Source organism: Ovis canadensis, chromosome 5, assembly GCF_042477335.2.
Source record: "Ovis canadensis isolate MfBH-ARS-UI-01 breed Bighorn chromosome 5, ARS-UI_OviCan_v2, whole genome shotgun sequence".
NCBI lineage: Eukaryota > Metazoa > Chordata > Mammalia > Artiodactyla > Bovidae > Ovis > Ovis canadensis.
Window position 1 is genome coordinate 29,055,776 of NC_091249.1, and position 10,522 is coordinate 29,066,297.

The following is a 10,522-nucleotide window of genomic DNA, read 5'->3' on the forward strand; positions in this document are numbered from 1 at the left end:
TACCATCACCACCTCATTTAATTGGTCCTCACTTCACATTCCTCAGGCCCAACCTGGCTGCCCTGCTCGCCTTTATTGCACACAGGACTCTGGCCTGCCAGGGGCCAGTTCCTCTGCAAGTGAGTCTTCGGGGTCTTCCTGTTCCACCCCTACTGAGGCGGCACCTGGGGGACCTCAGCCCCCCAAGCCCACCCCTCTGGGGGCTGGTACCCCAGACTGCTCTGGTGTGTCCTCTAGCCACACCTTCCTCCCGGCACCTGGCCGTGATCTGCTGGATTAGAGACCCGCCCCTCCCGGGCAATCACGCTCCACGGGAAGGGCCCCTGTTGGGGTTCTGGCGCCCCTATCCGTCAGGGGGTGGCATTGGCCTGGCCACCCGCCTGGACTGCCTGGTACACGCTGAGGAGCGACGAGAGGGTGCCCAGGAGGCCCACCAGCCACTGGGGGAAGCGGCCGGCCCACAGGACACCCGGGGGCAGCCAGTGCACTGCGTTGGCCAGGTCCGCCAGGTTGCTCAGGAGGGTCAGTACCTCCGAGCAGATCTGGGTCTCCACGGTCCTCCGCTTGCCCCGGGTCAGCCGGCTGTGGGAACAAAGGGCAAGGAGTGCTGGGGAGGGCGGAGGACCGGCAGGCTGCGACCATCACATCCACCAGAGGGAGCCCACAGTGGGAACCAGAGTCTCAGGTCCACGGGCGGGGGGAGGGGGAAAGGAGGGGTGAGCAGCTTCCGGGCCTGTGCTGGGCACCTGCTTTACCCTGCATTCTTTCCCAGGATGAGACAGTGACTGACCTTTGTCCTCAGGACACTGACTCTACCTCGGATCATCCTCCCAGACCCAGGCCCAGCCGTGAAGGCTCAGCCCTGGAGTCCCCAGCTCTGCCACTTCCTGCCTAGGGTCCCCCAGCTAGCCTCAGTTTCCCCATCTGTAAAAGAGCTCCCATCCCCCGGGGGGCCGCAGCAATGCCCCAGTACCTAGCACACATCAGCCCCCCACCCCCACCCAGCAGAGCCTGCACGCATGGAGCAGGGCAGTGACAGCACTTCCTTGACTGGGCAGACCCGCCGGGGACCCTGGCTTGCCGGAAGAAGTCTTCTAGAGGAACCGTGGACGACGTACCTGGTGAAGGCTTCCGGGGGTTTCCTCAGCCTGTGTCTCAGCTTCAGGACCATCCACAGAGACCTGCAACACCACACAGGATGGGGTGGGAGCAGCTGGGTAGGGGGTCACCAGGTAAATGGGGTCCGGATGGGTGCAAAGCCTGTCCACTCCCTCCCTACACAGATACACCCTGGACACTGGCTGGGCCTGTCTGAAGGCAGTCTAGACAACCTTCTGGCTCCCCAGGGCTGGATCTGCAGGCTGGGGAAGCAGCCACCCGATGGGCATCCTCCAGTGCTCCCTCCAGCCTTTGCTCCCTGCAGCCTGGGCAGGTGACTCTCCAGCACCCTGGGGCCTTAGGAGCCCCTGGTCATGATGTTGTTCAGTTGCTCAGTTGTGTCCAACTCTGTGACCCCATGGACTGCAGCACACCAGGCTTTTCTGTCCTTCAACAGCTCCTGGAGTTTGCTCAAACCTGTGTCCATTGAGTCATGATGAGCACACCCCAAAAGCTCCCCAGCCCCCATACCCTTGCTCACACCAAATACAGAGACACATGGGAAAACTAGCTGCTCTAAAATGAATGGAGGACTTCCCTGCCTGCCAGTGCTTGGGACTCGGGTTCAATCCCTGTTCCGGGAAGATTCCACATGCTGAGGGGCAGCCCAGCCCGTAAGCCAACTACTGAGCCCACGCGCTGCAACTACTGAAGCCTTTATAGCACCTAAAGCCCTTTCTCCACAAGAGAAGCCGCTGCAGTGAGAGGCCGACCACTGCAGCTAGAGTAGCCCCCACACAGCAACGAAGACCCAGTGCAGCCATAAATAAGGGAAATTTTACATAGATAAACAGCACCCAAAAAGGTATTTAATACAAAATAACATGAATGGAACAGGCAGAGTATATTCACCCTAAAAATAGGATTTTTAGGGCAGCGGAAATACTTCAGTGGTGGATACACGTTATCATATGTTTGTGCAAACTCAAAGTGCAACACAGAGCGTGACCCCTGATGTAAACCACGGACATGGGGTGTGTATGCCATGTTAGCGTTGGTTCATCGACTGACACATCGGGCCGTGGTGCCATGTGGATGGTGGGGAAGTCTGTGTGTGTGTGGTGGGTACCTGCAAAAACTCTGCTTCCGGTTCAGTTTTGCTGTGAACCTAAAACTGCTCTAAAAAATAGTCTATTTAAAAGAAAAAAAAAATTAAGGGAACCAAAGCAGCCCTGAAAGCAGAAACGGGAAGTCTCTTGGGGCCGCAGGTCACAGGGCGGCCTCAGAAGAGGCTGTGGCCTCAGAGCACCCGGAGCCCACGGGGTGGGGGCAGTGCTGATGGAAAGACAGGGCCAGCTCCATAACAGCCGCCGAGGCTGTGAGGGGAGCCGACGTCGAAACGGAGCCGTGTCCCTGGACCAGGAGAGCAGAAACAAGTGAAAACATGTCAGCACGGTGTCCAAAACAAAGGCCGCCGGGACTGACACGTGCGCGCTGCCGCTGCCGCTCAGTCGTGTCCGACTCTGCGACCCATGGACGGCAGCCCGCCAGGCTCCTCTGTCCACGGGATTCTCCAGGCAAGAATACTGGAGTGGGCTGCCATGCTCTCCTCCAGGGGATCTTCCCGACCCAGGGATCAAACCCGCATCTCCTTCTTGGCAGGTGGATTCTTTACCACTGAGCCACCTGGGAAGCCCACTACTATATATGAAGTAGATAACTAATGAGAACCTCAGTTCAGTTCAGTTCAGTCACTCAGTCGTGTCCGACTCTTTGTGACCCCATGAATCGCAGCACGCCAGGCCTGCCTGTCCATCACCATCTCCCGGAGTTCACTCCGACTCACGTCCATTGAGAACGTGCTGTACAGCTAAGGAACGCAGTGCTCTGTGGTAAATGGGAAGGAAATCCAGAACAGGGGGTCCATGTATAGACACGGCTGACTCACTCTGTGATACAGCAGACACTAATACAACATTTTAAAGCAACTAAACTCAAGAAAAAAAAAAAGTTTTGTTTTTTAAATCAAACACTGGGGAAAATTGCCAAAGTATAAAGAGAGAGGGGCTCTGGGTTGGATAGAGGGTACCTGGAATCCTCTACTTTGGGGTCTGCTCATTTTCCAGACCATCTACAGTAAACATATCACTAGGGTGAGGGAGAGACAAGGGCTACTGGACATCAGTGTACGCCCAGGGACAAGGGACAGCAGATGAGGGCACTGGCCCCCCAACCTCGAGGTCAGGGGCTGCCCCACATCTCTTCAGGGATCTAAGAGGCCTTTGCCCCCAGGAAACAGGGGCACTGGAGGTCCTGCTTCGCCCATGCTGTCTGGGCCAGGGGTCTCTGAACAAACCCACTCAGCAAATTGGCAGAGGGGAAGAAACCATTAAAGTTTTAGAGACCTTGTGGTTTGTGGAAGCACGGAGCCAGTCCGGAAACTCCCGGCTACTTCGCCTGAGGTTTGCTGATGGCAATGCCAGCAGGATCTGGGGACCCGGGGAAAGGCAGCCACACCAGCCACTTCTGTCCATGCCCCCAAGTTATTTTCTTCTTCCTGGGTCTGGTAGGCACAGTCACGGGCCCCCGCCCCCAGAGATTCCCACATCCTAATCCCCAGGCTTATGATGTGAGTGTCTTCCCTTCCACAGCAAAAACGACTCTGCAGGCCTTCCCTGGTGGTGCAGTGGATAAAAGTCCACCTGGCAATGCATGAGACACAGGTTCGATCCCTGGTCTGGGACGATCCCACATGCCTCAGAGCAACTAAGCCCGTGCACCACAGCTACACAAGCTCTCATACCTAGAACCCCGGCTCTGCAACAAGAGAAGCCACCACACCTCAGAAGAGAAGCCTGCACACCACAACAAAGAGGGGCCTCCGCTCTCCACAACTAGAGGAAGCCCGAGCACAACAACAAAGACCCAGCACAGCCAAAAATCAGCGCATAAATTTTTTCAAAAAGGAATTTGCAGATGGAATTGAGTTAAGGGTGTGGACACCAGAGATGATCTGGGGTGGGCGGTGTCGTCACAGGGGTCCTCGAAGGAGGGAGGAGGCGGCTCAGAGTCAGAAAAGGAGTTGTGACAAGAGACGCAGAGGCTGCAGTGACGGACGCGTTTCAAAGATGGAGGGAGGGGCTGCGAGCCGAGGAAGGCGGGCGCCTCTGGCAGCTGGGGGGCTTCCCAGGCGGTGCCAGTGGTAAAGAACCTGCCTGCCAGTGCAGATGTAAGAGAGGCAGGTTTGATCCCTGGGTCGGGAAGATCCTCTGGAGGAAGCAGGGCACAGCAACCCACTCCAGGATTCTTGCCTGGAGAGTGCCATGGACAGAGGAGCCCGGCGGGCTACAGTCCTTAGAGTCGCACAGAGTTGGACACAACTGAAGCGACTTAGCACACACACACGCACACTAGAAGCTGGGAAGGCCGAGAACAGACTCCCTCAGAGCCCCTAGGAGGAACACAGGCCTGCCCACGCCTGGATGTTAGCCCACTGAGAGCCATTTTGGACTTCTAACCTCCGAAACTGTTAAGATGATCGATTTGTGTTGCCAGAGTCAGACACGACTGAGCGACTGAACTGAGAGCTGCCAAGTCTGTGGGAATCTATTTCAGCAGCTGCAGGGGATGGACACAATGAGGGATGACAAGAGGCAGAAAGGCAGGAGATGCCAAGACAGCCCCACCCCCGCCCCCTAGCCCACCTGCCCACCCGCCCAGGCGATGTCAGGGGCTCCCTTCCAGTCTCCTGATGGGCAACAACGCTGCTTACCTAGCAACCCCCAGGAGCAGGGAGAGGCCCCAGAGGGTGGTGCTCAGTGTCCACCACCGGGCAGAGTCCACGTGGAGGATCTTGGCGTCGGCGGCCCAGGCGACATGCTCACAGGGGTAGTAGAGCTGGTCGGCCAGGTTGCTCAGGATGGACACGCAGCGGACAAACACATCCTCCTCCTGCAGGAATGGAAGAGAGTGGGGGCTTGGGCCGTACCAGGAGGCAGTCACAGGGCAAGGTCCAGCCAGGCAGGTTGTGGCTGGCACTGTGGGAGAAGAAAAGCCTGATTTCTCAGTGTGGTCACCTCTGCCCAGTAGAGCAGCTGGTCTCAACTCCACCGCGCTGTGGGATCCCTGCATGTGTGTGCTAAGCTGCTTCAGTCGTGTCCTCTTTGCGACCCCATGGACTGTAGCCCACCAGGCTCCTCAGTCTATGGGATTTCCCGGGCAAGAATACTGCAAGTGGGCTGCCCTTTCCTTCTCAAGGGGCCCCTCCTGACCCAGGGATCAAACAGATGTCTCCTGCGTCTCCTGCATTGGCAGGAAGATTCTTTACCACTGCACCACCTGGGACACCTCAAGGGATGCCTGGGGAGCTTCACAAACCCCCACTCAGCCCCCAGTCCCAGGGGTTCTGCCTCACCAAGGCTGAGGTGGGCCCTGGCACCAGGATTTTTTTTTTTTTTAAGTTCCCGGATGATTCCTGTGGAGGACAACCTGGGATGCCCTGCATCAGGGCATTCCTAGTTCCTGTGTATGGGTCTCAGGCTCAGGACCCTGAGTGGGGCAGGGGAGGGAGCCCTGCAGAGAACCCTGACCAGGCAGAGCAGCTGGCTGGCCTGCTGGGTTGCCACACACCCAGTGCCAGCTTGAAGCAGCCACAACGCTCACTGCAAGGCTTGGGTCACCTCCCCCCCAGATCAGACAGGGGCGAGCACCTAGCAAGGCAAGGCCGGTTGAGGCTGTAAGAGCCTTTCCCTGGGCCCCAGAGGCCCCCTCCAGGCCTCCAAGTTGGCCCGGTCCCTAGCCAAGTCCTTCACTTCCCTGCCTGTAACCGTGTCATCCTCGCTGCCTGCCGTACCCTTCCCCTCCTCTCTGTCTTCCCTGTCTAGCCCTCTCCTTCCTGTTAGCCGGCTGTGGTCCTGCCTCCCTCTGGGTGCTGAACCCCACTCCAGCTCCCTCATCCCATCTGGGACCTTCTGGGGTGTCCCGGCACACTTCATCCCTCTGTGAGGATGGGGCTCATTGCACCGGTGTTTTCTGAGAAGTTTCAAGACCTGGGGCCCTATGCTGGGGAAGAGGCAGGAGCAGAGAGCACTCAACCAAAGAGGGTTCTTGTTCTGGCTAAGGGATATACGAGATGCAGAGAGCCCCCCCGCCACGTAGGGACTCAGGGGAGTCTTCACAGAGGAGATGGTTAGGGGGACAGTGCAGGGAACCATGCCCTCATCAAAGAAGCTGGAGAGATGGGTGTCAACACAGGAGGAAGGCCCAGGCAAACCCTTGAGATTGGGGATAATCAGGCTGTGGGCACTGGGGCAGGATGGGGGTGCATCTGAGCAGGTGAGTCTGGAAGGAGAGCCCCCGGAGGGTTGGGGGAAGGGCAGGGCAGCCCAGGAAGGGGGCATAACTCAGCCCATCCCCTGGGAGAGCAAGATCACATTCCCTGCTGTCCCCTCCCCAGGTGAGGAGGGTCACTCTAGACCCACTGGTGACATGATGAGGTTCTGTTGTATCTGCAAGATCTTATAAATAATCTACGTGTCCAAGGGGGCTCGTTCAGTAAGTCACCATCCGGCTATACATGTGTACCCTGAGGCCCTAAAGAAGGAAGGAGCTTCTTTTGGTTTTTGTTTTTTTGCCAAGGCACATGGCTTGAGGGGATGTTAGTTCCCCAAATGGGGATTATACTCAGGCCCTCTGCAGTGAAGGGGCCTCTCAGGCAGCGCAGTGGTAAAGAATCTGCCTGCCAGTGCAAGAGATGCAAAAGATTCGGAGTAGATCCCTGGGCTGGGAAGATTCCCTGCAGGAGGAAATGGCAACCCACTCCAGTATTCTTGCCTGGAGAATCCCATGGACAGAGAAGCCTGGCGGGCTACAGAGAAGCCTGAGGATGCACTCTCCTGCGGCAGTGAAAGTGCTGAGTCCTAACTGCTGGACCACCAGGGAATTCCCAGAAGGAGCTTATTTTGGACTGATAGGGAATGACCTCCAAGTTGCACCATTCCATGAAAAAACAAGTGGCAGAAGAATGTAAATGTCATGTAACTATTAACATAAGCAAAACACAGGTGCAGGAAATCTCATGAAGGAAACACAAGAGGCTGATAGCAGTGGCTGCCTCCGAGGAGGAAAGCTGGTGACCGAAGGGCCAGGAAGAAGACTTCTTAATTACACAGTCTTTGGGAATGAGCTAATTTGTTTAACTGAAATTGAAACGAGAATGTCTGATTGTCTCAAAAGAAAAAAGTAAAATTGAAAAAATAATAAACTGCCCATATTGTTGCCTTTGTAAAGGCCAATCCATAAGATGCCAACTTCCCAGGGTCCGCATCCCCTCCCTGGAGCCCCACGCAACCCCGTTACCTCTGCCCCCAGGCCGTACTGCTTAGTGTAGACAAACATGGCCGCATCATCAAAGAGTCGCAGGACCATCCTGCAGTGGCTGAGCTGGGAGGACAGTGCCAACAGGCGCGTCCCCACTTCTGACCTGGCAGGACATTGTTCCACCAGGACCCCGCCCACCAGCTGGCAGCAGTAACCCAGCGTTCGGATCTGTGGGAAACCAGAAGCAGTCAGTAGGATTGAGCCGATCACCCTTGACCTGGCCTCGGGCCTCGGGGGATCAAACAGGAGGAACTCTCAATCAAACTCCCAACAGAAAGTTGAAAGATATTTGTAGGTGGGATACATGGAGACACATGACATCATTGTGCAAAAGGCTCTGTGAGATTGGATTTACAGGTATACACTATTGATACTATGTGTAGAACAGATAACTGGTTGTGTTAGTCGCTCAGTCATGTCCAACTCTTCGAGACCCCATGGACTGCAGCCTGCCAGGCTCCTCTGTCCATGAGGATTCTCCAGGCAAGAATACTGGAGTGAGATGCCATTCCCTTCTGCACAGGATCTTCCCAACCTAGGGACTGAATCTTGATCTCCCACATTACAGACGGATTCTTTACCATCTGAGCCACTAGGGAAGCCCAAAACAGATAACTAATGAGAACCTACTGCATAGCTCAGGGAACTCGAGTCAGTTCTCTGTGGTGACCTGAATGAGAAGGAAGTCCCGGATGGAGGAGATATATGTATATGGATGGCTGATTCATTCTGCTGTATGGTAGAAACTAATACAACATTGTAAAGCAACTATATACTCCAATAAAAATCAAGTTTTAAAAGAAAAGGCACTGTGGAGACTCAGGGCGTGCTGGCTCATGTCACTGAGTGGCACAGTCTTTGGAGACACGTGATGGGGATCAGAAAAAAAAACCCATATCTTACCTCCTAGATCCTTTTCCCCAGCAGGCAGGAAGGCTATTTGCATCTACCTGGCTGGACCAAAGTCCGTGGCTGGGTTGTGACTTAGGAAGGTGAGCAGGCCTCAACCCAGTGAACAAAAGGCTAATTTGTTTGCCTTACTTTAGTGAGAAGGAACCCAGTGGTGATTCCGGAATCAGTGGGTGATCTGGAGCATGGTGAACAGGGTCTGCTTCCCCACCCTTACATCTTTATTTCATCTGCTTTTCAGAAGTTGCTTTTTCCTGTTGTTTTATATATTATTTTTACTTGGAATTCCTTTCTGCACCTTTGTAAGGGCAAAAACACTGCATTTTAAGTCCAGCTTTCTTGTTGTTTAGTCACCAAGTCGCCTCTGACTCTTGCAAACCCATGGACTGTAGCCCACCAGACTCCTCTGTCCATGGGATTTCCCAGGCAACAATCCTGGGGTGGGGTACCATTTCCTTCTCCAGGGAATTTAGAACCTGAATACTCAATCAGAGAGGATTTGCCTAGAACCTAAATGCCCAGCCACTGGTACATTCCCTGGTACAACTGGAATGCCTACCTGTAAGAGATTGATTGGGACAAGCTCAGAGTCTGACCTCAGCGGCCTGGAAGGAACAATCTACATGCCCAATCTGAGTTGAGCGGAAGGTCAGAACCTAAACATCCAGCCACGGGGAAAGCAGTGCAAAATCTTATGTTCCCATATTAGTTTTCGACAACCGAGGAACTAACTATAGTGGCTTAGTCTGATCCTAAATGTCCAAACATGGGTTTGTTTGGCATGGGAATGTCTGGCCAGGCCGAACTTGCCAGAGCAACCTAAGTGCCCAACTTCAGGGGATTTAGTCAGAACCCAAATGTCCAGCCCTAAAGGGAGCCCTGCCACATCCCCAGTTCTCATAGGACATTGTTTGGGACCAGCTCCAGTGGTCCGGCTGGATTCCAATGCACAAACGTGAGGATCTGGCTGGTACTGTGAATGTCCAGTCGTTTGGGGTGGCGGGAAGAACCTACATGTCCACCGCTAGGGGACAGAGCATCTGCCCTGGAGGGATCCTGAGTGACCCCGCTCCCTCTCTGGCCTCAACGTCCCGGTCTCTGGGTTTTGGCCGGACTCCAGGACCTCTGGCCTCGCTCCTTCCCAGCCTCACCAGGCGATCGCGACCCCTATAGGACTCCAGCGCCGACGCCAGATCGCTCAGGGCCACCATAGCGACTCCGCCGTGACGACACCGTGACGCCGGTTCGCCGCGGCAGGGGGCGGGCCCGGCGCAGTCCAGGCGGGGTGCGTTCCTGGGAGCTTTCTGCGCAGGCGCTGGCGCGACCCTTTGTCCGGGACTCTGCCCTTTGTCTGCTTCTGGGAGCGGTGAGGTTTGCGGCTTTGGGACCTCTACTTGTGGTTTCTCCTGGCCCTGTGCACCTAGGTGGACGGTCTGAGGTCGCTAACCATGTTTTCAAAATTAACCAGTTACACACACGCACACATAAAGATTCCAAGCAAAAGCACCAACCTGTTTGCTGTGGTCCAAGAAGAAAGTTTTCTAATTTTTCTGCTTCACCCTTTCTGCGTTGTCGGCTTGTCTTTAGAGAGCATGGTTTGCTGTTATGTCCTGTAAGGCAGTTTTAAAAAGGGAACTTTGGGGAATTCTCTGGTAGCCTAGTGGGTTGGGACGCTCTGCTTGGACTACAGGGGGCGCAGGTTCCATCTGTGTTTCCGCGTGCCTGAGTGCTCAGTCGTCCGACTCTGCGGACCCCATATGGACTCCAGCCCGCCAGGCTCCTCTCTCCGTGGGATTTTCCGGGCAAGAATACTGGAGTGGGTTGCCATGGCCTCTTCCAGGGGATCTTGCCAACCCAGGGGTCAAACCCGCATCTCCTGCATCTCTTGCATTGGGAGGCGGATTCTTTACCACTGAGCTACCTGGGAAGCCCAAGTTCCTGCGTTCGTGCATAAGTAAACTAGTCCCTTTAAAAAAACAAAAAGAGAAATGCATGGAACCGGTCTAGAATAGACAGAAATCTGATAACTGGAATATCCCCGGAGGATAACTGGGTGGCTGATGTTGACTGAAATAAAAACGCACACCATGAGAGCTGTGTTTTTCAGTTTTATTGGGGGGTTTACTGAGGACTATAA

The 10,522-nt window shown here is 55.1% G+C and overlaps 1 protein-coding gene across 3 annotated transcripts; it reads right to left on the reverse strand.

Moving 5' to 3' along the window:
• PEX11G (peroxisomal biogenesis factor 11 gamma) lies at positions 1 to 10,208 on the reverse strand. 3 transcript variants are annotated; one of them, XM_069591206.1, is made up of 5 exons: positions 9,897 to 10,208; positions 7,456 to 7,644; positions 4,871 to 5,049; positions 1,119 to 1,181; positions 1 to 582 (listed from the first exon to the last, which is right to left on the reverse strand). In XM_069591206.1, exons 2-5 carry the CDS (start codon positions 7,522 to 7,524, stop codon positions 351 to 353), a joined length of 543 nt encoding a protein of 180 aa, XP_069447307.1. In that variant the 5' UTR covers positions 7,525 to 7,644; positions 9,897 to 10,208; the 3' UTR covers positions 1 to 350. The 3 variants fall into 3 exon arrangements, with proteins under 3 accessions (XP_069447307.1, XP_069447309.1, XP_069447308.1); XM_069591208.1 differs by lacking the exon at positions 9,897 to 10,208 and adding an exon at positions 9,537 to 9,658; XM_069591207.1 differs by lacking the exon at positions 9,897 to 10,208 and adding an exon at positions 8,380 to 9,624.
• Between the last annotated feature and the right edge of the window lie 314 nt (positions 10,209 to 10,522).

Bases quoted from the DNA above. Each gene is read 5' to 3' on its own strand.
- PEX11G (XM_069591208.1), bottom strand. From the start codon at position 9,596: ATGGTGGCCCTGAGCGATCTGGCGTCGGCGCTGGAGTCCTATAGGGGT. The intron at 5,050-7,455 runs GTAACGGGGTTG...CCATTCCTGCAG, and splicing joins AGTACGGCCTGGGGGCAGAG to GAGGAGGATGTGTTTGTCCG. The intron at 583-1,118 runs GTACGTCGTCCA...TTGTTCCCACAG, and splicing joins CCCCCGGAAGCCTTCACCAG to CCGGCTGACCCGGGGCAAGC.